The following is a 26,492-nucleotide window of genomic DNA, read 5'->3' on the forward strand; positions in this document are numbered from 1 at the left end:
CCATTACAATGGCCACACAACACAACGCCTGCGTCGACTTCAGAATGGGCAGCCTCCAAAATGCCCTGGCATACACCCCGCAGCCGTCGGGAGACTTTCCGTCTCCCAGGGCTGCGGAAGCGACAGACTGGCTGGCCCACATTCTCTCAGAGAATGAGTCGGGACGGTTCATGAGCCCGGCAACGCGAAACCGCGCTGAGAGACTTCATCACCTCTGTGCCGAGTCCGTCTACTGGCCTCTTTCAGATCTGATGAACCCTGCCCTGGACGCAGTCAAATACGGCCGCCATGAGATTGAGTCCCTCATCCGCATTGACGGACGGCATAAAGCAGCGGGTCTGAAGTGGAAATGCATGGCCAAGGACTACATCGTCACGCGTTACGCCCCATACTCGAACGAGATCGAGAACAAGCACCGGGAGATGGAGAGTCAGACATGGAGACAACTCTTCAACGGCCGCAAATCAGTCGGTCCCATTATCAAGTGTCCCTATGAGACCTCGGCCGTCTTCGCCGTCATGGACTGGGTCGACATTGACCGTATTCTCGACTTTGAGACGCGCGAGAACTCACGATGGACCGAGTATCCGGGCATCTCAACTTTCGTCGACTTCTCGACGAAGATTCCGGGTAGACAGCCCCCGTCGAAGTTGACCAGCTACGTGGAAAACGTAGCCAAGGCGCACGGCGACTTGAATTGGAGAAAGGCGCGGAAGTTCATCAAGACATACATCGCGGAGCAATATCCGGCGTCTCCTAACTTGTACACGGAGACCGATTGGTTCGAAAACAGGTTGCCGTTTTCCGATGTTCCCGACACGCGATACGGGATCCAGAAGAAGGCTTCGAGTCCATCGAGCGGCATGTTCGAGACCTCGGAAGAGGTCCAATGGTAGAGACGCTTCGACGAGGACTCCCCAGCTCTGTCGGAATAGACTCCGAAGTGCTGCTCTGACTATAAGGTTCTGGCGATTCGGGCGATGGCTGCCTTTGAGGCTTGAGTCAATTGGCTATAGACGTCAACTTTAGGTCTGGTCTTCGTTCTGCGGTTCGTTCGGTGTCAAACTTGGAAGACGATTGCAGACTACGAGTTGTGTTTGTGTTGTTCGGGTCATCTTCAAAGTTTCCACTTGAATAATCTGTCACTAAGAGGGCTTAGTTATCTAGTTTTGCCCTTGTCGTTACTGTTGATAGAATTACTTTCGTGAACACTGATCGTACTCTCGACCGCCATTTTCGAAGTTCAACGAGCAGTCAGCCTTACTTTCGACGTGTTGTGCTAACAAGTCGCAACCACATACCCGGTCTCCGATTTGGCGGCCTGGTAGCTTGTCGTCAGCCTTCCCTTACACATTTGTGTTTTCAGCAAGATGAGAAAAGCCTTGGAATGTCATTTTGCGAAGCGGAGTGTAATGATTTCATCCCTTTTGTAGAAAACAAATTTGCGACGTGCGTCAACAGCCCATACCCCTGCGATCCAATTACACATGTGTGGAAGTGGCCGGTCTTCGATCGATTTCACTTCGTCCATGGTAGTTTCTGGTGATTGGTGGCGTGATATGAAGAAGGACATGACAGCGGAGACTAGTTATCTGGACGATGACGTGGACCTTTCGTCTGGTGTCTTACACTTGAGGTGATTCGAGATCGTACGAAGGCCGGCTATTGATAGCAATGCCATCGTTGCACAGTCTCCTCCACCAAAACATAGATGAATAATGGTGCGATGATGGAAATACTTATGATGGAAGCACTCACGATGGGAACACTTATAATGAAATCACTCACGGGGGCGTAATTCATATCGAGTAACAAGGAGCTGGGGGCCAGGGTCAGTGGAAGGCAGGCACCGCCCACAGTCTCCCCCACAGTGGTAGACGCACATGATCAAGTTTGCACAGTTTCAGCTGCGATTCATGGGGATATTCTCATTCGGTTACTACCCTTAGACAACATACCACTGCGTTCATCCACCATGGCCGCGACCAGATTATGAACAAAGTCGATCCTTCCATCCTCCATCCTTCTGCGTGCCATCAGTCATACCCATCCATTTCAACGTAGAATCCAGAGAAAACCAAACCCACCACATCAATCCCATCCAGTGTTGATTGCTAGCCTGCTCTCTTTCTCCAACATCGTGATCGACTTAGTAGTAGCCCATGCCAGGTCCCGGCTGCGCTCCATGATGATGGTGATGGTGCTGAGGCGCAGGGTAGAAGGTGCCCGCGGTACCTCCATGGACGACCGCCTGGCCCATTCCTCCTCCTCCTCCCATCATACAGGCTCCCTGCGAAGCCATCGGGACGAAGGTTCCAGGACCGTGGTTGCCAGTACAGCAACCACCACCACCCTGGGCAGCGAGAGGAGGACCTCCAGGCGCCGCCATGCAGGCGGTCGGCATGTGCGCCTGCTCTCGGATAAGGTAGGTACCAGCGGCGGCAGGAGGAACCGACATCGGGCGGGCAGCGATCGGGGTGGCGGCAGCGGTGGCAGCCGTAGCGATGGCAGCCGGAGCGACGTCCTGGGCGCGGGCGCGCTCGTGCTCGTACTTCTTGAAGTAGAAGGCGTACTGCTTATCCATCAAACCGCGGTCGAAGAAGCGGATCTGGCCGTACGTGTAGTCAAAAGGGTACTTGCGCTCCTCGTGACTGTGAGCCTTGTCTGCGAAGCAGTTCGAATATCAGCAACGGTTTTTCCTCCCTACTTCAACGACTAGACCTCCCTTCCAAAAACAATAATAGGTAGACCTACCCATAAGCTTCCACAAGCCCTCAAGCTTGAGCCAGTCGCTCGCCTCGAGACTGATGCGGACTTTGCCCTGGCCCGCAAAGTGGCGGTAGACGTGCTCCTTGGCCTCCTGCGCCTTGTCGTAGAGCAGGGCGACAGTCGCGTCGGGCCACTTGGCCACAATGTCAGCGAGGACGCGGTCCTCGAGAATATCGTACTCGCCGGGTCCCAGGCCCCATCTGGACAGCACCTCGTCCCGCTGTCCCTCTCTCATCCACCTCTGGAGGTTTCTGTCGAGGTCTCCCACAGAGACCCAAGGCTCGGGGGCGGGGTCGGGGACGGGGGAGCGAACACGTCCCATGGCGAAATCATCGCGAGCGGACCACGGGGCGGGAATGCGATGCGTTCGATCCTGCTGGACACGTCCATTTCCATGGCCACCGCGATCGCGCTGGTCTCGGCCGTTGGCTTGAGCCTTTTTGCCGGTGGGCTGCTCTGATTTGACTCTACCCATCGTTGCAGAGTGTGGATGGGCAGGTAAGTATGGCGGTGTTGAGTGGTGGAAGTGAAAGGTGAGTTGACCTGGAAAGAGCTAGATCAAATAGCCCATCTGGTGGTGAAAGAGGGCTTAATATGTGTTCCATTACGGGGAAGTAGGGTGAAAACAATAGGGTTGTCGAGCCGACCCTGGATGAAGGGTGAAAATAGCAGCTCTCGCTTTCCGGGCCGCTCACCAATGTCGAGGCTAAAAGGACTCGGATAGACGATAGATCGACAGCCTGTCTATGATCAACAAGGCTGCGATAGTGACTTGCTATGTAGCACTAGATAGGGCCGGGGAACAGGCGTGGGCGCGGAGGATGGCAGACAGAGCCTCAACCAACCTCGAGAGGACTGATCCGGGGCGAATTGAACATTTGTTAACAAAGGCGACGGTGCCCACCAAATGTCTGCCGTCAGTCAGCTTTATCAGTACAAACTTATTTTCGCGGAATAATCTGGGGATGGGACACAAAGCAAAGCAACGCAAACGAACCGAACCAAAGAAATGGTCAAGTCGGCTTCCAGGCCAGACTCAAGTTGTGTTCGATGGCTTCATTTCCTATCACGGTCCATAGGTATCTTTCCGAAATGAACCCAAACGTAATCCCGCTTCTATTCATGGTATCATTGACACGTTTAACCGATCATCTCTTCGTCGTCGTCACCGCCGCCACCCATCTTCCGCCTCAATCTCACGGCATCCTCATCTCTCTTCCTCCGCTCGAGGCCCTCCTTGATCCAGGCATCGTATGCCGCATCGCCGCCCTCAACCTTCTGCGCGACAACACCTTTCAGGACCTCGCCAGCGAAGCCAACAAAGTTGTGTCGACGCAGAGCGTTCTCGAATCTCCAGTTGCGGCGCTTCTCGTTTTCTCGCTCCAAGGTCTCGGAATCACCAATCTCCTTGGCGACAATCCTCGGGTCGCGTACCATGGCCAGCACGTTGAACCGAATCTCGGAGCTGGCGTACGTAAGCATGCGGTCCTGGAGGACCTGCGTCACCTTGGTTGGAAACTCTTCGGTCGTGCAGGCGCCGTGAGAGATAGGCGCAGGCTGCAGTCCATCCAGCTCGTACAGCTTGCCATTGATGGGCGTGTAGGCGATAAAGTGGAAGGCATCCTCGGCCTCGCCCGTCTTTTGCGTCTCGTCGACGAAGGGACTGCTCTTGGCGAAGCTGTTGTGTACATCGCGGATCAGCTCAGAGTTGCTGAGTGCCTCCCCGCGGAACTCGGGAGGCAGAACCATGGTGAATTCACGGAATTCGCCAAGCTTCTCGCCAATCTCCACCTCGTTGGTCTTGTTAAGAACGACGCTCAGCAGCGCTTGCGTGCCGCAGGCATTCTGTATCGTCTGCTGGGCGAAGAAGAGGCTCTCGGCGGCATCGCGGTCGTAGGAGTCTGCTGGCCGCGCGGGCAGGCCTTCGGAAGGGTAGCGGAAGAGGAAGATAATGCCGTAGATTGGCTGCAGCGGCGCTAGCTCATCAGGAGAGAGCGTGAGCAGCTCTTCAAACTGAACGCCCTTGACACCGAGGTTCTCGAGCAGGTAGGTGAAAACGCCCTGGACGGTTAGTCTGGTGCTATTTCAATTCGTTAAAGTGACGTACTGCATCGGACTCGACTGCAACGGTTAGCAAGCACAATAGGCTGGAGCTTCTTTCGGGAGCCGCATACTGGTATTCCATCCACCACTCATCTTGGAGGCGGAGGAGGGGTAATTACTGGTGGACTTGGTGGAGGTTGGTCGCTGAGCTTTTTGAGTGTTCTGCAAGACGTCGTAATTGCTAAGTGGTTTGCGTCGCAGTCAAATCGGATTTCGCAATCGGACTGGAATTGGTAAGCTGGAGATTGAAGCTTTCATGTTTGCGGACGGAGCGCTGACCGTTGACGCAAGGTCGGAGCTGTGGTGGGGCGCGGTGGAACGGGACCAGGGTCAAAGATTCGCCGGGGCACCCAACTCTCCAAGCTCAATGCCCCTCAAGGCTTACTTTACTCGCAGACCACCAATGTCACCATTACGGCAGAGGAATTAATTCAAAGCTGGTGTCTCATTGTTGCTATCTACAATCATTGACAGCTGATTCAAGTGATATAGCCAGTAGACCTGGCACAATATTCTCGCAAGAAAATCGCCTCCCCGGTAACAGAAAATGAAGAATCTAACCCTAGACCAAGTACTTTTCTTTAGTGCACGGAACGCGGCGTGACCGCCCGCTGTGGGATCGTCACCATGTGAACACCGTCCTCCTTTTGGTCCGATGAACCCATGCGCGAACCCGGAGCGTAGGAGCTATCGTGGTCGTCCTGCATGTTAAACTGGCGCTTGCTGTCGTTGTCGCCGTTGCTGAAGCAGCTGTTGCGGACAGCACGCACAAACCAAGGCTTCTTGCCAGAGCCTCTCCAGGACCAGTATTCCTTCGCATCGTACTCGCGGGGCTCGATTCTACCCCCAGACAGCCAGACAGTCAAGGCGATCAGGCCGTTAAGAACAGTGTACACGAAAACGCCCCTAGGATGGTCAGCCATGGTCAGAGAGATGTCATGAGAACAACTTACGCGATAAGGCCGTAAGCGACGCTGTACGAGAAGGGAATGAAAGTCATTACGACAAAGGATGGAAGAACATCGCCAATATAGCGCCAGTTGATCTGGGTAATTTGACGAATCATCATGCAGCCGACCTGCGACAGTTAGACCAGGACACCTCTCGAGACCTTTGGGGCCTTTTGGAACTTACCAGAACGAGCGTGCAACCGGTTGCCCAAGGCGGGATAGACGCAAAGATGGGAGCAAAGAAGATGGAGACGAGGAAGCAAAGGCCGGTGGTCATGGATGTCAGTCCGGTGCGGCCACCTTCTGCAATACCCGCACCGCTCTCGATGAAGGCCGTGACTGGAGAACAACCGAACAGCGAGCCGATGGAGATGCATGCCGCGTCGCAGCAATAGGCAATGGTAGAACGAGGGAAATCACCGTCCTTGGGGTCGACAACGCCACAAAAACGGACCATGGAGTACAGCGTGGCTGTGGCGTCAATGATGTCGACGTAGAGGAAGGTGAAGAGAGCCAGGGCGAATTGCGATCCATTCTTTGTGACATCCCAGTCCAGGGCGTTGAGGGTGTGCTGGATTGGATGGAACGTGACGACGTTTTTGAAGAAGTTGAAGCGATTCTCGCCTTCCTCGTTGTAGGGGAAGTAGGTGATGGATGTGTTGCGTCTGAAATAGTCAGCAATATTCGCGTCATGGAGTGCGGATGACTTACGGCCAGGACAAGATGGACACCAGGGCAATACCCATGATGAGAGCATACTTGACCCGGAATGACATCAGATAGGCCGTGACAAGCCCGCCAGCGAAGATTGCCGTCCACATCTTGGGGCTCGACATGATACCTCCAGCACACATCTGGGTGTCCGGGTCGATCATCTCAACAGGGCATCCGGCGATGGCGAGCGGGGTAGACTTCCAGCCTCCAGTAATGGCACCGATTCCGGCCGAATAAGAAAGTCCAATCTCCGTCAAGAAGAAGCCGATACCGACGCCGGTTGCCGTCTTGATAGTGGCGGGGATGAGCTTGACAAGCCACTGGCGCATTCCGGTAAGAGCAAGGACGATGAAGATGAGCCCCTCCACGAAGACTGCTGTCAAGGCGACACGGTAGGGAATGTTGCCTGAGCCGTTGGGGCCGACGACCTGGAAAGCGAAGTATGCGTTGAGGCCCATGCCTGGACTGTTCTGTCTGTCAGTGAATGCCAGATTTGGATACGAGACAAACACTTACGCAAGGGCCACTGGCAGATTGGTGAAGAAACCAAAGATGAAGCTAGCGAGGCCGGCGATGGCAGCAGTCGCAGTGATCAGGTCAAGACGAACATCTAGCAAGGTTAGCCGGGCTCATTGCGTGATCTCGGCCGACTTACTCTCTTTGCAAGCCTTGTAGCTGTCGATGTTGTCGCAGTCGGCTCTGTTTACCAAGTCGCACTCACAAGTTCCGCCTGTCTGCGAAAGAATGATTGCCTAGGCCGATCAGCACATAACCCTCACAGTCAGTCAAGGATATACACTCACATTGACAGCGATGATGTACGCCATGGTCGCAAAGGTGGTCACTCCCGCGCGAATCTCCCTAAAGAATGATGTATCGGGTATCTCCTTAGGCTGTCCGGGGTTAGAGAATTTGGCAACAGAGGCAGGGGGAGAAAACATACATGACCGCTTCCCTCGAGTCTGAAGATTCGTCCAAAGGTGGACGTGGAGATTCGCTTGTCACAGCGATCGACAGCCTTCCACATAGCATGGAATCTGCGGCCGATGGCGGATCGACGAACGGGCGACTCGACGGGCTCCAAACGCTCCATGTTGGAGTGAGTCGACATGTTGCTCATAGCGAGCGATGGAGGAAGGAGAGTCGGTGGACGAGCGTCCAGGCGACTCGGAGAGGTAGGTGGTAGTGAGTGGTAGGGAGGCCCGAGTGGTGAGGAGGTTGTGGTACAGGACTCAGTACAAAGGAAGAAGGTTGAGATGTCTCAGAGTCCTGTACGAGGCGAGGCGGGAGGTGGTTGGCACACAATCGGCGAGGAGGCAGGAGGGAAAAGAATGAGGAAAGCCGCAGGAGAACCTGGAAGTGAGGTCCGGCGGGTGTTGGAACCGAGATGGGAAGGATTGAGTGGAAGAAAGGAATGTAAAGTGAGGTGACGAGAACCTAAGGCAAGTCCAATATTCGGAACTTGGAAGAGGTGGTACCCGGAACGGCCTGGCAACGAGACCGAATCCTGCGGGAAGGATCGATAAAAGAGCTGTCTTGGAAAAGGAGAAGAAAGGGAAGGCAGATGCACCGTTGGAGAAGAAAGTGAAGGTGCGTTAATGGTCAATGGAATGCCTAGAGAAGGGAAGAACCTGGAAGTGGAAGGGGCGAAAGTGGCAGGATGAATTATATCCTTGCTCGCTCCTGCCCATGTCTACTGCACGCCTGCACACCTGCAAACGACCCCATCGTAGGTACCTACATACCGATACCTTACCAGACTTGCCTACCTTACCTACCTCAAGCTTGCTCAAGCCTCGAGGTACATGCATCTCCTGCATCCCCTGGGCGACATCCAATGTCTCTTCTTCCCCCCTCTTCCGAGAAGGATACCTTTCCTCACCGAGTTGACCCTGCTTTAGTCTGCCACTTTCTGAGGTACGCCAGTGAAAGAGGGTGTACCAGTCTTTCTTTTCCTCAGCAAAACCTATACTGCGCCAATGCCGCGTGGAGGTGGGGAACGTCTTGCGGGAAGTCCACATCGCGGGTTTAGCCTCCAGGCCTGAGGAGGAGAGAAGTTCCAGGCCGCCACTATCAGCCGCAGCTTGTCTCTTCCCACGTTGACGCGAGGCGCTAGCCTCATGGGAGATCTACACTCGCCAACCGGGACGTGGAGGTGCTCGTGCTAATCTGCCATCAAAGGACATTGCGAGAGAGCTCCTCCTAAACCGGCCATTTCTCGACGCCACGAATGTTCAAAAAGCTTGAGCCCCCAAAGCCGGACGACGACGCCTTTTTTTTTTTTCAACGATAAACGCCATATCCATTGATTCACCACAAGGCCTCGCCGACGGGCTTCGAGCCGGCCCTCATCATCAATGCCTACGCACCAGACTTTCAAGCCACGACTGATATCGAGTCCACGCTCTCGTACGAGCTGATAGACTTTCGGGAGAGCAACGATACCATCCATCACGTTAGCTCGAATATCCCAAGAAACGAACTCCATCTGTGCGCAACGCCTCACGAACCTACGACCCAGCTGTCAGGTTAGGCGCGTCTTAGTCTTGCTCTTCAACCGCTCGGACTGCCGAAGAACTACGCCATTGTCCGAACGAGGCATTGGAGTCGCCTGCTTCCTGGCCTTATCGTCGATGTCGGACCCCGTCGCGATAGCTTCAACATCGGAGACCGCCCAATCGGCCTTGAACTCAAGCCCTCCATCGCCCAGGCCTATCCAAAAACGTTCGCCATCGTGACTCTGTCCCCTATAATCGATCAAGCCGCAGCCAATGGCCTACTTGACTATCCCTTTCTTCATCTGGCCGCTCAGCTTTGCCGTCTTTCCAGATGATAAACCAATTACAACGGGAAACCCAGCCATGAGGCAATTTCTTGCCTGCAGGCGGCCGCTGCAGTGTATACCTTGGCAAGCGAGACATGTCTCGAAGCTCCTTGATAGGACCACCAAGGTCGGTGACCGGTGCTTTGCATCATATGCGGGAAATTCGTCCTTGTACCGAGATTGAGCTTGTGACAATGTTCTGCTCTCGCATCAGCCCCTGCTGACCATTGCCTAGCTATCACCTGTTTGCTCTTTTGCGGCTGACCTTGCGTGTGCTACAGCCGTCATCAGTCTGACTTGAAGCCCTCCTCACTGGCCAGTTCTCCGGAAGACTCAGACATACGCACGTCGTACCTTGCCTACGCATTATGCACTGCTACAAAAGGCCGCTATTTTCCTCGCTCGCTCGCTTCTTTATCGTCCAGCACTACGGAGAGTTTAACGTCGGTCCTAGACCACGCCCGATGCGTCGTGGCCAAAATGTCAAACTATGTGGGAGAGGTGCTCCGTGCTTGTTGGGATGGAGCTATCGTGATCCGATCTTCCTCCGGTATTCAGCGGTAGGCCGTTAGGAGATGCTGGAACATGTTTGTGGCCAGGCCCGTTGGCAATTTCGAGTTGGTCGCAGGTGATGGTTGGCAAACTGGGCCCTTTGGGGGTAAGGTATGCCGCATCTAGAAAGGGCTCGAGAGTCAAGACACTCTTCTGGATGGCACAAACGGGAAGTGGAAAGACCACAAAGGCCCTCTGACTCTGGCTGGAATTGAGCTGGGACCTGCTTGAGACCTCGTTGGATTGGGTCTTTGTTGGAATAAGCAAAGGGCAAGAATGTTTGCTCTCCATTGTCGTTGGTTGGCAAACTCGCTTAAAGTGGCCAAGTGAGCCGCCAAAAGGATAGTGGAGGGTGGCATGGATCGCTCCGCGGCGCACCTGGGCGTATTGGGCTTGGCCGGACGATGCCATCGCTGAGTCGTGAGTGGTCCCTGGGCTACTAAGGTGCCTTAGAGTAGGCTTGCCAGCAGTTACGGCCGCCAGGACGTGCCCCGCAGACTGCAAAGTCCCCTGACACGGGCCCCCTAGCGGCGCCGCTGCAGTGGGAAGCTGGAACCTGACCACTCACGAACCACCTTGTCCCCCAAGACGGTTTAGATCTGGCAGACCTCAGGGGTGGCCCTGCCCCGGATTGCCGTCTCCCTGCAGATCCACCCGCGCCCTGAATCCAATCTGTGATCCCGACTCTTCCACCTTGCAGACGACATCCCAGTGGCCCTCGTTCCCTGCCTTGCACTCCATCTCGCTCTTGCCTTAGCCTTTGGGTTGAGTCTTGCGAGTCTTCCAACGCCAACACCAAACATCGGACTACGATGCCACCGCCGTGGCTTCGCAGCTAGCCACTTATCAGCCCCTGCTCAAGTGTTGACGTTTGCCCAGACCAGTGGCCCCCTGGACCCCTTCACAAACACATCCACGACGTCTCATCGTCTGCTCTCTGCTCCCAACAAGCGGTCTGCCGGTCCGAGTCTCTGGAATCCGCTTCGAGCGGGTACTGTGTAGGCTGCAATGCCACCATATCGCCCGGATCGTCACTTTCTCGCCGGGGTCATGGACATCCCCGGACGACTTGACCGGATGCCTTCCGCAAGACGGTCTGCCGGGACCTACAGAGCCACCAGACTGCAGAGTTGACAGCTGAAGACGGCACGACCGCGTCTGTCATGGACTCATGGAGAGATTCTGTACGACGGCTTCCCCGCCGGTCTTGCCGCTTCGCTGCGGATCGAGAGGAGCACCGCCTTGAGTCGAGAAGGCAGCTTGCAGCTGTCTTCAATGGTGCGAGGGCACTTTGCAAAAACGGAAGCAAACACGGCCCCGATGCTTCCCCATCGCATGTCTAGCTCACTTTCGTCCAGCACGAATGGTGTGCACCAGGCAATTTGGATTCCAAAGATGCGGCTAGTTTCCACAAAGACGCAGCTCGACGCGCGAACTTGTCGATAGTCCACAGCCCCCAAAGATAGCAATGGGTTTTGCCATGTGGTCGGCAACGTAAGCTTCGCACCGTCCCTTTCGCTGAAAGCTTTCATGGGCGCCGTCTTGGAGTGTTCGAGGCAGTGGCAGTAAGGCAGGACACAATGAGCATGTCCTGGTCTGCCTGCCCTTTTGCGTTCCATTCTGGCCAAGAATGAGGGTCGCAACGTGCCTGGAGTCAAGGGAGGCCGGGCAATGGAATTCTGCTGTTTGACAATGCGAAACCCGTTGACGGTTCGGAACGGTTCGTGAAGAAGAGCATTCATCTCAATATTTCCTCCACCAATGTGGCACGGCGCGTTGCGTCCCGTTGACGTTGGCTGCCACAAGTCGCCGCTGTTGTGCCTGGTGCAACTGGCAGTTCGGGCGTACAGTCACTTCTTGTCTGTGAGCGAGGGCAAAGTTGACGATGCCGGCTGGGACGCCCTTGTCTGGTGGTGGTGGAATAAGCAACGCGGGAGGAGGACGGATTGAGACAATGAAAAACACTTGCCGATCAATGTCCAATGATTCTAAACCAGCACGACCAGATGGATGGGGGGCCCAAGGGCCATGACCGGCAGGACGCCACAAAATCTCAGATGACTGCATGGGCTATCGGCGAGATTGAGAGGGGAGCCAAGACCAAGGGGGTTCAAGGAAAGCCGGTTGTGTTAGTCCCAATTCGATATATGGACAAGCCGGGGAGCACAAATTCATACTGGAGCTTGATCGACCGCCGACTCGGCTTGCGAACCAACCTGCTTGCCCAACAGTATCAACTGGTGTCCTGGTCCTATCCATAGCACGGTACATAATCAGACGGACACGTACGATCACACACTGTCGAACCTGGTTCCTGTTGGAAGAGAGAAAGTAATTACCTATTTGTACAAATACAAATCTCTCGGAACGGGCCACTCACTCTCTTCTGACGCACTCTTCCCGCTCTTGTGTCATTTGTTTCTATTCTTCATCAAGTACCGAGAGGCTGGCCCGTTTGTAGGTTGCGCACTTCATACTCCCAAATCCATAGGTTGTTGTCGTCGGCCGCACCGGATCTCGACCTGGAGTTATCATCCCTCACGTTGCATTTCGCATCTGCGGCGCGTGTCGAATCTCCTGCAGCTGCCGCACAAGCACGACGACAACCGGAAGCGACGCTCGTGCACGTCAACTGTCAACTGCCATCTATCTGCAGTTTCGCATACCGCATCTTTGCATCCGCGTCCGCGTCCGCGTCCTCGCCCTCATCCTCGTCTTCCCTCGGTCCTTCCTTCCCCCGGCTTCCATTCTATACCTGACGTCTCCTGCCTTCCCGATTGATACAGGTTTCGCGTGGTCCTCCTGATACACTAGCGCCCTTCTCAATCAGAACTGCACCTGCCTCTGCCACATCGTGACTGCCCTTTCTTCTCCTGCCATCTTTTCTCGGAATTGGCCAACCAACACATTCAACTTCCTCCGTACACCACCTGCCGACGTCGGCTTCCCATTTTCACTTTGTCGAATCTTCCCTCCCTTCGAGACGGCACTCTCGTCAATCCGATTTCTTGCATCTCCCCCCTATTCAACCTTCGCCGGCTCTCCTCCATGGTCCAGGCTGTCGGTCATCGCAGCTTTTCAACCTTTCACCCCTGCGACTTCCTACTGCCGACCGCAAGTGTATCTTAACTTCATCCTCACTCACTTCTACGACGCGAATCATCGGACGGATTACGACCTCAGCCTCCACAGGGCCCAAACGTTCAGCAACACGCCGTTTTCCGAACTTCGGGCATGCGATTGATTGGCCGGTTCAAGCTCACAATTTGGCGTCTCAATCAGCATCAAAGCCGCCTGGCCGTGTATTCACAGCATCCCTAACACCTCACCTGGCCACTCGGATCGTTATTGCAACACACGTCTCTCGTTTGGACCGACGAGAAACGACTCGCAATGTGGGAAGTCGTGTGGACGGACCCCGACAGGGAGTCTAGGAAGGAGCACCGCGAGAGGAAAGCAGTTGAGCGGGAGCACAAGGATAAGACCAGAGTATCTAGGAGTTCCATGTCCACTCGCAGCTCTTCATCGTCCGACAACAAACCGTTCAGCTTCTTCGGATCTAGGAGTCTTAAGAGGACACTGACACCATCGAGCACCAAAACATCCACCACACACGCTCTCAAAGCCCCGAGCATCGATAGCACATTCAGAGGCTCGCTATTGTCAGCTGTCTCGGAGCCACCGCCACTACCCACGGAGCTCCCATGTAGCCCCGTCACCACGGTCGACCGCACTTACATGCCGCAAGAGCAGCATTCTGTCGAGTCACAGCAGAGCTCACCAATCTCATCCAACAGAGGTAGACAAGCCCAATTCCACAAGCTTGCCACAGCTCACTGATATTCAGGATTCCTAGACTCTGTTTTCTCTAAGTGGACAGACACCTCTATGGGTGGTCCGACATCCCCATGCAATACATCGGTCGCCGAGTCGACGTCGGCAAAGAGGGAACATTACGTGCAGACCCTCGGCCCAACCTCATTTATCACCAAAAGCACAGAGGTCACCATCCTGCCTCGTACGATAGAAAACGATATCTCAGGCATGATCTCTCATATAACCATCACAGCTGAGCCAGTCAAGGAGGAGCCCCCAACACCTCCACGTTCTCCAGCGGCGCAGTAAGTACCTCGCAATCCCCTTACAGCATCGTCACTGACAAGATATAGGCCGGCGGTAACAGCCATGATATCACCGGCCATGCTCGACTCGCCTGTCAACCTTTTTCCTGGACATTCTAGTCCGCAGCGTTCATTACGGCGAGTTCCTTCATGGTCCATGGCCTTCAAGCCCAACAACCCAGACTCCTGGAGACCACCAGATGCCTGGGACTGTGGTCCACCTCCGGAAGTGCGAACGCCAATGATTGAGGCGGTCATTGAAGAGACACCAGAGCTCGATGCCGCATGTGCCATGTCCATGGATCTTAATGGGATGCAGCGTGAGATCAGGCGAATGGCCGCTGCAAGCCATAGCATTCGCCTCTTGCGGTTGAAAGAGGTTTGGGGCGAGACCACCGATGCTAGCCTCTACAAGGAGCTTGAGATGGAAAAGAAGAGATGGATGCTTTCTTCTTTGCACAACATGGACAAGCCAGTGGAGGTGGACCAAGCGAAGGCTCATCCCAACAAAATTACTCCTGCCAAGGCGAAGAAGGTCCTCGCGCTTTACGAGACTCAGGGTAAGTAGGGGCAAAACTCAACTTTTCGTCACTCCGACTAACTTGCACAGCAACAACCTCATACCTGGCCGCCATCCACTTCAATAAGCAAGTGTACCATCTGGCTTCATCGCCGCTGTCTCACACACTCTTTCCAAATATCCACCCGGTTAATGTACCTGCCATTTCGCCATCGGCCTTCCCAGTGGCCCCGTCTCTGTTCGGCATAGTCTACTCGTTGGCACTACCGGCGCTTCTGCCATCGCCTGAAGTTCCCAGTCTTCTCAAAAATGTTCACCGGTGCCTCGCTGCCGGTGGTGCCTTTCACCTTACGTTGATCGACCCCCTTCCCGTCACGAGTACGTTGGGTCCTCTGATGCGTTCGTGGATTGAGGAAAACCTCATCTTCAACCTCGAGAAGAACTTCCGCTGCATGAACCCAAGCAAACTCTTCCCTCTGTGGTTAGCAGATGCTTCCCTCCGTGCTGAAGGCAGTACCATCACCACTGTGAGGTTTTCCGCCATACCACCAACAGACAGACCAGACACGGCCACGACCGATGCCGAGGTGCTTGCAGATAAGGCTGTCAAGCAAGAGCTCCGCAGTATCGTCGGCCGCATGCTGTGGAGGGAAGTATGGGGACAGTACATTACTGCAGATCAGTGGTGGTGGGAGAACCCCAGAATTGTGGAAGAGTGTGAGCAGCTCAAAACAGCGTGGGAGTACAGCATCATCGAGGCGGTCAAAGAAGCGTGATGATAGTCGCTCTGTCTCAAACTGGTTGGTTCTCTCGCGAACCAAAAACGAACGGATGGAATGTTTTTGTCACTTTGAGGGAGCAGAGGTGTTTCCCTCGGTACGGCGTTGGAGGCCAGATTTCTTTCACAATACCCCCCCTGGATGGCCGACAGAGCCACTTGCTTTACATATCGGCTTGGGAAACGGATCCAACGGGACACGGTGTGGTTTTCTATGTATGCCGCTGTGCTCTCATTTATCAGGCTTCTTGGGAACTTCTGAGAGGCCGGGTGGGCCCGCAGCATTACGGAAGAAGGCGCTGCCACTATACGTTGGAATCAGCTGTATTTATTACTTTGCAAGAGTACCCAATGTCGGCAGCAGAATTATACAGACTGGAACCACGTATCATTGCGGTGAAGTCTATGTCAGTCGGTGGATGTCGCTCGTGGAACAGACTTGCCAACCTTTGAGTGTGAAACGTATCCGGCGAGGTTCCCGAAGCTTGTGCTTGACATTTGACCGTATGACTCGAATATTTAATGATGTGTCTGAATTTGACAGGTCGAAAGAGAAGAGCAGCAGGCAGATTTGTTTGGTTTTCATTTCGGCTATGAAGGCAACCCCAGATGAGTTCGGATTTACCGGGCAGAGTGTTTCCCAGCATCCCCCCCGCACATCAAGTTCAGGAATCGATCTCCATCTTTAGAGGGCTCCACGATGATGGGACCCTGGTGTTGAGACGAACCGTCGCTTGAGGGCTCATCCTGGCCCCGTCTTCCCCGCATTATCCACTTCGTTTCTTACATCGCGGGAAACTTTTGGAGAGTTTGATTCTGGTATACAGTGGAGGGTCGGGACCACAGAGTTGGTGTCTTATGCTAGGCGTCGGAGGCCGTACTCTGCCGGCTGAATGATGTCAAGATGAGAATTTGGAGGTGCGCGTAGGTAGTGGCTCATGGGGCCGGAGGAAGGACAGTCGACACACTTGAAACACGAAAGAAATGAACGTAAGTTTGCCTAGTTCTGAAGGCACTGTGATCTGCTCGTCTTCTATCCATCCCACCCTGCTTTCTTATCAACGGAAAGATGAGAGATATTAACTGACGCGAAGAGGTTTAATGATGAACAACATGCTTATTGCTGACCGACTTGTTTTGGATTCAACGCATTTCTTCTCGTCATTTCCTGTCCGCTCAATATCTCCACTCTCCTTCCGAAAGTGAGCTTTGATAATCTCTATACTCGTAGGTATCCTCAGAATAGTATTCATCCCGTCTCATGGTCGTAATCTTTTTTCTTTAATGTTAGCGCAAAGGGCTCTTATCAAGCTTGAGTAACACAAGAAAGGGGTCGGGGGTTCGTAGTACCTCAGGGCTGAAATCTTCTCTTCTCTTCTCGTCAAGTACCTCGTTCTCATCTTCTCTCTTCCCGAGGAGTTCCTCAATTTTCTCCTCCTGTTTGGAGGTTTGCATCTCGTTGTTATCGCAGATGATTATTGTGGCGAAACCCGCTGTGTAGAGGCTGACTAGGGAGACGGCTAGGAAAGTTGCGAAGAGCGGCATCATGGAGGGGAGTGATGGAGGTATACTTTTGAAGAGGGTAGGTGTATTCGAAGTTGGGGTGGGATGAAAGCTGGTGGGATGATGTCTGTCGCAGTTGATATTGGAAGAGGAAGTTGATGTTGTCTGATATTTTGTAAATGCGATGTGTATGTGTTGGGTTTGATGGTTTCCCTTCATGTCACGAGTATATCAAAGATATGGAAGGAAAAGTCTGCATCTCCTCAAGGTCTCTGTCTGTAATAACCATACCCCATCGTGAACAGCGACGGCTGCTCAACCTTTGCGGGCTGAAGCGGTTTGCCAACCTTGAGTTACTATTCGCGGCACATGGTGTCACTTGGGGGCAGATATTACCCATTAATACACATGCAAAGGTTTCGAAAACGGAGTTGACGATAAGTTTTCCACGATGATATCCACGTTGAACAAGGTTATCGAGTTCCTCGACTTAAAATGCTTCTATAAAGACTACATCGCGTGGAAGTCTGGATGGAAGATATGAAGCTAAGCAATCTACACCTCACTCCGACAGAGGGAAAATGAGCATTAGAGCGAAATGTAGTACTAGAGTCGGCCTTGGGCAAGAATATCGGTTTGCAGGATATCAGCATCTTCTCAAATCCGACCTCGCTCCGTCACACTCGTGCCATCTCCTCAAAGGACATTAGCAAACGTATCTACCTACGAGAAGGGCGAGTGTACAGCCCGATTCTTCCGTTGTATAGCCAAACCGCACCAGGGCAATACAGTGATTACGGATAGCCACAGAGATGAAAGAAAAAGAAAAAAAGCAGTCATACGATTTGTAAGGCACATACACGTGTTGCGTCCCCAAACCTGCGGTACTTCTTGCGCTTTGACGTACCTCTGGTAAGAAAGTCCCAAAAAAAAACAGGGCTTGCTAGGAGCAGCCACTGCCGTTGAAGAACGCCCTAGATCTTCATCACCGTTGAGAGAGACTGAGAAAAAGTCGGCGGGCAAGGGGTGGGCTGACTTGGACTCGACCGTACCGGCATTCATTGGCATGTGGGTGTATCTGGCATTGTTGTTGTTCTTTTTTTTTTTTTGCCTCGGGACTCGGGCAGACGGTATTCATCCCGCCACTACTTCGTTATCTCTGAAGTTGGGGGGATGTTAATCTTGTGATTGTAATTATTATTATGTAGTGATCCGCGGCCCGCGCGATGCTTTTGCTGCAGGTACGCTGCAGGGCGAACATATCCATACATATTGCATCGGGCCGTCTGGGAACCGTCATTGCTTTATCTGAGTTTGTGTCTCGGGTCTGGTGGCTCGTTAACTCGTTGAATGCTCGAGTCACATCGTCATCGACGAAAAAGAAGAAACGACGGATGTCAAATGAGGTACGGCCATATGACGGCCACAGGAGATGCAAGGGCACCATCATCCTGCGTGCCCACACAAGTTATCACGATGAATGCAAGCGCGCGCGGGTTCACTTTACGTCCGGATCCTCGGCCTCCACCAGCACGCGGGAAGAAAAATCAGCCACGTAAAAACGAAAATTTCCAAAGCTGGGCCCGTCCCACCGTAGCTTAGACATGCATTTCGGAAATCGTGTAATCCAGACCCCCCAGAAAGCAACCGTGACGGCAGATGAAACGGGATCGTCGGGAGTGGTTTACCATTCGAGAGAGCAAGTGCCGTGGTACCGTGGTATCGTCAAATGTTGCTTCGTCGGGACTCGGGGAATTTTGACTGCTACAGTGCTACTGTCTGCATGCCTGCATCGTCTTGCATGCGACTTCTTACACTAGAGAATGGATATCAATAGTCCCGTTTCTCGATGAGGATCAGATCTTCGACCGCGGCATTTCTTGTCGTTTGGTACACTAAATTGGTGGAAGCTGCCATTTGTCTTGATGGTTCCTCCACGGGCCAGGAACCGTCCTGAGCCCGCGGTGTCTATCATGTACGTATAGAGTAATAGTGTGATGTTGGGGGTGTAGGGCGACAAGGATTGAAATGCTTGTCAAACCGTCAGAGCAGAGCAGAGAAGAGCAGGTGAAGGAGGGGTTCCAATAGCAAGGGCAGTCACTTCTAAACTATGTTGGCGGGAATATTGCGAATCGGCGAGATGAAGCAACCCGCCCAGTTCAACACTCCAAAACCAACATCACCTCTAGCTTCGAGACCATGGTGATTAATACAGCATCATTCTAGCCAACGCAAGCAAACAAACCAGTGGAGATGCAACGGAAGAGCACGGCGAGCTCGAGGTGATCCCTTGCATCGAAGCCAAGATTCGGGGAAGCAAATCCGCCCGAGAAGGCATCGCCAAGTTACCAACTTCCCCCACGCTCTTCCATCGTTCTCTGTTATTCCCGCAGCCATTATCCGAGGACGAGGTGCGCGATTGTCAATCAGGTCGACTTTCAAAAGTACATGCGGTAATGAACACCCCTGTATGCCCCTGCATGCGGGCCGCCAAGGTTCCCCTCCAACTTGGCTTTGTGGGATTGCGTGGGATCTTTTTTCTCCAGAAACCCACTGGGCTGGGAAAGTGGGTTTGCGTGGGAATTGGGAATGGAATGGTACTCGGGCAATCTACTCTATCTTCTCTAGTGAACACAGGTAAACTGACCTATGGGGGGGGGGGGGTTAGCTAACTACCCCACATATTTTCAACTTTTTATTCGTATACTATAGGTTAGGTTACGGGCTATATATTAAAATAAAATTTTTTTAACTTCTCCTCTTATATACCTTAGATAGAAATTATAATTATACTAAAATAGTTCTCAATCGGTTTAGGACCGATTCGGAACCTATTTAGAATAGCTTTAATAAATTCGCTAAATAATATAGGTATTTTCCCCGAACTTAAATTATTAATACTACTTTTTAATTCTTATTATCTTAATTAATAAGTACGAAATAATCTTAATATATTCTAAGAATTTTCTAAAAATAGTAGTCTATTTAAATAAGAAGAGGTAAGACTTTTCTTAAACTATTTCTAAACTTATTTTAAATAGGTTTAGAACCTTTTTAATAAAACTTTTAAAATACTACTTATTTTAATCTTTACTAAAGCTACTATAAGTAGGTACTAAAACTAACGAAATAATTACTAAATTATAGTATAAAAATTATATATTATAATTAATTAATACGGTATTTAGAAATAAGTAAAAAAGGTATTATATACTATATTAATATACGTAATTTATATTTAAAAGATATTAAAGTATTATAAGGAACGGTATATAATACTTTCTAAAGTCGTTCTAAACTATTTCTAAACTAATTCCGAATGTTACGGCAGTGGGCACTAGGGCCCTGTGGGCCCTGTGGCTTAGCCTTAGGCTGCGAGGCTAAGCTCCTAGTAGTTACGTAACGAGCTAGACCGCTAGGCCCAAAGGGCCAGCCTACTAGCTTCTGCTTACTATTTTGTTTTTTCCCTCTTTACGTTAAGTCTTTAGTTAATTAGGTTAATATAGTAGCGTTCTGACCTACCTCGAGTTCCCTTTTATAATACTACTTAACGTTACTTAATTAACTATTCTCTAAAAATAGAACGATAATATTTTAATTAATTAATTACTAACTACCCCTATTAAAAAAGCGTATAAGAGAGCCGAGTAATAGCCGGTTAAATTAATTACGTATAAGTAGCGTAATCGATACTTCCTAAATATATACCCCCTTTATTAGATATAATAGTTAAAGAACATAGCTAGGGAGGCTAGGTCTCCTTTCGTATTAATAGCTTCTAATAGAGCTGCCGCCTCTACGAGTCCTAATAAAGCGTCGTAGGCCCTAATAAAAGCGCTAAGCTCTTAGTTATTAACCTAGAGGTCGCGCTATTTAACTAACTAATAGAGCGCTTTTTACCCTCTACTACCTAGGCCGATCGCCTAGCGTACCTTAGTAACGTAGCTAACTAGCTTACCTTACTTATTTATATCCGCAACGATATCCTTTTTAAAAAAAATACTAAGTAGTATATCGACCTCGACCTTATTTAAGAGCTATATTTTAAAAACGATAGAAAGACCTTACTTAAGTAGATCGAATAGTAGCTAAAAATACGTATTACTTAGTACTAATTAGAGCAGGTCCTAGCGTCCGCTATTAGCTAGCTAAGTAATAGTATTAAGTACCTATACGTAATAACTTATAAAAACCTCGACCTTATGTATATTATTATTATAGAGCTCCGTATTATAAAAGAAGCCCTTACCTAAGCCTATATTAATAATATAACTATAGTTAAAAGGCTAGAGTAATTAAAGAACGGCTTTTAGGCTAGCTTTATTTAGAATACCGCTACCCTTAGCGCGCTAAAGTAGCGGCTAGTACGCTTAAAAATATAGGGTAGCTATAAAACTACTCTAGCCTCGTCCTATCCTATTACCTACGGCTCTTAGAAAATACCTAACGTACCTACCTTTATAAATAATAATACTAGCTTTAAGTTCGACTACTAGCTCTAGTATATTATAAAGCGCTTAGAGAACGCTAATTATAGTATAGATAAGTACTACTTAGAGTATATTATTAATAAGATTAGAGGTAGCGCTACGGAGTTTATATATTTATTACTAACCTCTAACGAGATTACTACGGCCGAGTAGTTACTCTACGAGCTTAAGTCGGCTTATACTAACCTAACTACTATAAATAACGCTAGCTATAAGCTAGACGTACTTACGATTATACTTAAAAACGTCTACTAAAAGCGCTCTATATTCGCTAAGCTTGTGCGTATTAATAAGCTTTTAAAGTCCTAATAAAAGCGCCGTTTTTATAATAAGCTACTTATATATCTTTATAACTAAGCTATATTAAAGTACTTAAATAACACGGCTACTTTCTAAAAGTATACTAAGTACGTTACTTAGCTAATTAACGTAATATAGCCCCCTTTTATAAAGGACCGCGCGGTTAAGGCTTTTAATTAAACTCGCTAGACCTTAGGTAAAAGTAATAAAAATAATAAAAATAATAAAAATAATAAAAATAATAGAGGTACTAAAAGTACTAAATAGGACCGAGGTCGTACTTCTACTTACGAGACGATCCCTAAAGCCCTATATTAAAAGCTTAAGGATAGTAGCGCTTATTTCGTTTATAATAATACTAAATATATCTTTAAAGACTATTTTAAAAAGCCGAAGACTACTATAGCCGCTATTAACGCTACCGCGGGCCTTATTAAAATAGAGTCGGGTTTAGAAAACTAGACCCCTTAATAAAAGTAAACTCCTAACTAGGGGATACGTATAAAAAGGATAGAAAATTAGTAATTAATTTAGTAAACTTATAGGATCTCGTAGGGGGTTAGCCCCTAGAAATAGAGCTTATACTAATATTTAATAAATATAGAATTCGCCTAAAAGCCTTACTTAATATGGGAGCTAATAAGTACGGATTTATAAATAACTACGTAACCCCTTTATTATAGCGGTTCTGCACAGCCCTATCCCGTAAATTACTATACCTAATCCCTACTGCTAGGTTTAATAAAGAGCGATTAGATAATACTAGTATAATATAGACCGCTAACTTATATATTAATTAACAGGTCCTTTTAAAAACACCCCTCTTTTAGCTTAATACGGGCCGCTACGACCTAATCCTAGGGCAGAAGTAGTTCGAATACTACGGGGTAAACCCTAATATTTATTACTAACGGCTAATATAGCCTAAGGACCTACCGCTATAAGAGACGCCCTCTATTATTATTAAGGATATCGAGGACCTATATACCCTAGAAGTTATCGACGTATAATACTAAATCGACGCCGACCGCTAATAAAACTTATTTAAAATAGATATAACTTACTATAACTAAAAGCTTTAGTAATAACGGGTAAAGGGCACGCTAATTAGGATATTACTACGCTCGCTAAAAACAATAGCCCGTTAGATATAGCGGTTAAATAAGGCTAAGGATACGAAAAAAATAAAACGCGCCCTTAATAGCACTACTATTACCCCTATAAAAAGGGTTAGATAATAGAAACTATACCTAGTAGCGTTATAAATAAATATTACCTTTATTAGTACTCTTATATTTAAAAAGAACTTAAAATAAAACGACGTTAAAATAGGCTCTATATTACTTTATAAACTAGACCGTATTATAGAAAATAAAAAGGAGGAGGCGGACCCCTTATATAACGACGACTAAGTTACTTGCGACTTTATAATAATTAACTTATTAAAGTACTTACGGCCCTAGACCGACGTCTTTAGTAAAGCGGCTAGTAATATACTTACGCTTTATAAGCTATATAATTATAAAATCGAGCTCCTAAATAGCAATAGAGAGAAGCTAACCTATTACCCTCTATATAAATAGTTAGTACCGGAGCTAGAGGTTATAAAAGCCTATTTACTAAAGCACTTATAAAAGGGATTTATTAAGCTAAGTAATACTCTTTTTACGTCGCCGACGCTATTTATAAAAAAGCACGATAGTAGTTTACGCTTCTACGTTAACTTTTATAAGCTAAATAAGGTTATAAAAAAAGACCGCTACTTATTACTATTTATTAATAAGACCCTCGCGCGGCTAAGTAGGGTAAAAGTATTTATTAAACTAAATATTAAGTAGGCCTTTTACCGCATTCGCCTCGACCTAGCTTCTAAGGACTTAACGACGTTTAGAACCCGCTACGGGGTATATAAATATAAAATAGTACCCTTCGGGCTCTATAACGGGCCTACTACGTATTAATAATATATAAACGAGATACTAATAGAGTACTTAAACGACTTCTATATAGTATATATAAATAATATCCTAATCTTCTTAAATAACCCCCTCTAGTACTAAGAGCACGTTATTAAAGTACTAGACTACTTATAGAAAGTAGGCTTATAAGCGGATATTAAAAAGTATAAATTTAGTATTACTTTTATAAAGTACCTAGGCTTTATAGTTTCTATAAAAAGTATATAACTTAATAAGGAGAAAGTCTTTATAATTAGAGACTAGAAGCTACTTATATTACTTAAGGGTATTTAGTTTTTCCTCGGGTTTTATAATTTTTATAAGAGATTTATAAGAGATTATAGCTACTTAGCTAGGCCCCTTATAAAACTAATAAATAAAGGAGTTCTTTTTAACTTTAATATTAACTACGAGACGGCTTTTAAAACTATAAAGCTAGCGCTAATATCGGTACTAATCCTTTACTATTTTAAGTTAGAGCTATTAACGCGGCTAGAAACTAATACCTCTAACTTAGTATATACCGGAGCACTACTATAATAATAAGAGGATAACGGGTTATAGTACTTAGTAGCTTTTTATTTAAAAACGATAAGCGGCGTAAAGCTTAACTACGCTATTTATAATAAGGAAATACTAATAATAGTACTATACTTAGAAAAATAGCGCGCAAAGCTTATAAACTACGAGTATAAGTTTAACGTTATTATAGACTATTAGCTACTACTATTCTTTATAACTAAGCGCTTATTTAACTTATAATAAGCCCGCTAAGCTAATACGCTAGCGGATTTTAATTTTTAAATCTATTACTACCTAAGGAAGGAGAACGTACTAGCTAACGCCCTATTATAAAAAATAGAGGACATCCGCACTTAATAAGTACTAAAAGAGGCTAATAGGACCTAAGTCCTCTTATTACTAGGACTATTATCCCCTAATATCGTAGCGGAGCTACGGGCGTTATTAAGCGCTATAATTAGTTAACTATAGCTTATAGTTAGCTCGCTCTTACTAAAAAACGAGCTCTAGGGGTATTTACTAATAAAGAAGATTTTAAAGCTTAATAAAGACCTTATTATAGCGTCCCTTGCGCTAATACGAGCGCTAGCGGCCGAAGGGCGCGAGCGCTAGTCTATTTAAAATAATAAATTATTAATAATAAACGGGAAGCTTATAGTACTTAAAAAAGAGAACCTTCGTATTATAATTATCCGCGAGGTCTATAAATAAAAGCTCCTCGCCTACTTAGGGCGTAATAAAGTTATAAAAATAATTAAATAGTAATATTACTAGCCGGGCCTAACGGCGGATACTTATTAATACGTATAGAACTATTATACTTATTACTAATTATAAAAGCCGCGTAATAAGCCCCTAAGAGAGCTAAGGTTACTTCCGGTACCCGACTACCCATAATAATATATTTCTACTAACTTTATAATTATCCTTACTAATTAAAAAGGATTCGATAATATTTAAGTAGTAATAGACTACTTAGGTAAGAGGGCGATATCTATTCCTTATTATAAAACTATTATAGTAAAAAATATAAGCTAAATATTTTATAAATAGGTGCTACTTATCTTCGGCCTATTAAAGACTATTATATTAAACTAAGGCCCCTAATTTATCTCTAACTTTTAAAGGGAACTTTATAAAATCTATAGGGTTAAGCTATAGCTATTAACGGCCGATTACCCTTAGATAGACGGCTAAATAGAGGTACTAAACTAATATATCTTATAGTAATTAAGATTACTAATTAACTAATACTAAGATAACTAGAGCGATATACTACCCGTAGTCGACTTTATTTATATTACCTAGCTTAGTAAGACTATAGGGCTATTATTATACGAAATAGAATTTAGTTATTAGCTACGGCTCTTTTTTAATTAGTCTAAACAAACCCGCTAATTTAGCTCTATAAAAAAAAAGCTAAACCGTACTAATACGTAGCGTATAGCCTAGGGGATATACGAGGCCTAGGAGACTACTAGGGGTAATATAAAGGTTGTTTAGGTATAATATAAAAAATATACTAACCGCTACTAACGCCCGGACGACCTAAAGCTAGGAGACCGGGTCTTTATTAATACTTTATATTAAAAGTCCGCTAATATAAATAAACTATAATAGCTATAGGCCGGGCTATAGCCTATTATTAATACTAAATAGGGGGGTATATAGATTATAAAACTATTAATAAGTAGCCGGGTATACTTAGTCTTTTACTTAAATAAGCTAAAAAAGGCTACTAACGACCTACTACCCGGGTAGAACTAAGACCCGCTACTACTAATTATTAATAATAATAGCGAACCGGAGTACGAGGTCTCGGAGGTCGTTAAATTACGTTTATATAAGGGAAAACTATAATACTAAGTAGATTAAAAGGGGTACGATACGGATTTAATTTAGTATAACGTAAAGAGCTTTAAATATATACTAGCGGCGCTCTAGGCGTTTTATTACTAATACTTAATTACTAAGGGCCCGCTACGGAACTTAAATATATAAATAAAAGCCGCCGTAGCTAGCAATTCGCTATTACTAAGAGAGGACGATAATATAATAATAATAATTATAGCTATAAATTCGCTAAAATAAAAGGTAATTTAGAGGTTTATTTTTTTAGTACTACGGATAGCGCCCTTTAGTATAGAGGGGGGGGTAATATTATAATAATAAGTACTAGGGCCCTATAGGCCCTATAACTTAGCCTTAGGCTACGAGGCTAAGCTCTTAGTAGTTACGTAACGAGCTAGACCGCTAGGCTTAAAGGGCTAGCCTACTAGCTTCTACTTACTATTCTATTTTTTCCCTTTTTACGTTAAGTCTTTAGTTAATTAGGTTAATATAGTAGCGTTCCGACCTGCCTCGAGTTCCCTTTCGTAACACGAACTT

General features: G+C 47.9%; 8 protein-coding genes across 8 annotated transcripts; 3 read left to right on the top strand and 5 right to left on the bottom strand.

Annotated features, from left to right (window-relative positions):
- Positions 1–8: 8 nt before the first annotated feature.
- Positions 9–896, top strand: CLUP02_10029 (uncharacterized protein; the record flags this gene model as incomplete). Its single annotated transcript, XM_049289005.1, has 1 exon — positions 9–896. The coding sequence occupies one exon, from the start codon at positions 9–11 to the stop codon at positions 894–896; it is 888 nt and encodes a 295-aa protein (XP_049146149.1).
- Positions 897–2,149: 1,253 nt separating this feature from the next.
- Positions 2,150–3,244, bottom strand: CLUP02_10030 (uncharacterized protein; the record flags this gene model as incomplete). The annotated part of the gene is made up of 2 exons (XM_049289006.1): positions 2,150–2,664; positions 2,755–3,244. The coding sequence occupies 2 exons, from the start codon at positions 3,242–3,244 to the stop codon at positions 2,150–2,152; spliced, it is 1,005 nt and encodes a 334-aa protein (XP_049146150.1).
- Positions 3,245–3,909: 665 nt separating this feature from the next.
- CLUP02_10031 (permease) lies at positions 3,910–7,656 on the bottom strand (the record flags this gene model as incomplete). Its single annotated transcript, XM_049289007.1, has 12 exons — positions 3,910–4,830; positions 4,877–4,890; positions 4,944–5,053; positions 5,152–5,170; positions 5,468–5,778; positions 5,826–5,950; positions 6,007–6,487; positions 6,534–7,001; positions 7,053–7,146; positions 7,192–7,288; positions 7,340–7,429; positions 7,480–7,656. 12 exons carry the CDS (start codon positions 7,654–7,656, stop codon positions 3,910–3,912), a joined length of 2,907 nt encoding a protein of 968 aa, XP_049146151.1.
- A 540-nt stretch (positions 7,657–8,196) lies between these two features.
- On the top strand, positions 8,197–8,568 carry CLUP02_10032 (uncharacterized protein; the record flags this gene model as incomplete). The annotated part of the gene is made up of 1 exon (XM_049289008.1): positions 8,197–8,568. The coding sequence occupies one exon, from the start codon at positions 8,197–8,199 to the stop codon at positions 8,566–8,568; it is 372 nt and encodes a 123-aa protein (XP_049146152.1).
- A 492-nt stretch (positions 8,569–9,060) lies between these two features.
- CLUP02_10033 (uncharacterized protein) lies at positions 9,061–9,648 on the bottom strand (the record flags this gene model as incomplete). The annotated part of the gene is made up of 2 exons (XM_049289009.1): positions 9,061–9,248; positions 9,603–9,648. 2 exons carry the CDS (start codon positions 9,646–9,648, stop codon positions 9,061–9,063), a joined length of 234 nt encoding a protein of 77 aa, XP_049146153.1.
- Positions 9,649–11,081: 1,433 nt separating this feature from the next.
- CLUP02_10034 (uncharacterized protein) lies at positions 11,082–11,979 on the bottom strand (the record flags this gene model as incomplete). Its single annotated transcript, XM_049289010.1, has 2 exons — positions 11,082–11,708; positions 11,761–11,979. The coding sequence occupies 2 exons, from the start codon at positions 11,977–11,979 to the stop codon at positions 11,082–11,084; spliced, it is 846 nt and encodes a 281-aa protein (XP_049146154.1).
- A 1,326-nt stretch (positions 11,980–13,305) lies between these two features.
- CLUP02_10035 (uncharacterized protein) lies at positions 13,306–15,329 on the top strand (the record flags this gene model as incomplete). The annotated part of the gene is made up of 4 exons (XM_049289011.1): positions 13,306–13,711; positions 13,769–14,033; positions 14,082–14,593; positions 14,644–15,329. The coding sequence occupies 4 exons, from the start codon at positions 13,306–13,308 to the stop codon at positions 15,327–15,329; spliced, it is 1,869 nt and encodes a 622-aa protein (XP_049146155.1).
- An 858-nt stretch (positions 15,330–16,187) lies between these two features.
- On the bottom strand, positions 16,188–17,053 carry CLUP02_10036 (uncharacterized protein; the record flags this gene model as incomplete). Its single annotated transcript, XM_049289012.1, has 3 exons — positions 16,188–16,331; positions 16,420–16,524; positions 16,682–17,053. 3 exons carry the CDS (start codon positions 17,051–17,053, stop codon positions 16,188–16,190), a joined length of 621 nt encoding a protein of 206 aa, XP_049146156.1.
- Positions 17,054–26,492: the final 9,439 nt, after the last annotated feature.

Source organism: Colletotrichum lupini, chromosome 5 (genome assembly GCF_023278565.1).
Source record: "Colletotrichum lupini chromosome 5, complete sequence".
In the NCBI taxonomy this organism is placed as follows: domain Eukaryota; kingdom Fungi; phylum Ascomycota; class Sordariomycetes; order Glomerellales; family Glomerellaceae; genus Colletotrichum; species Colletotrichum lupini.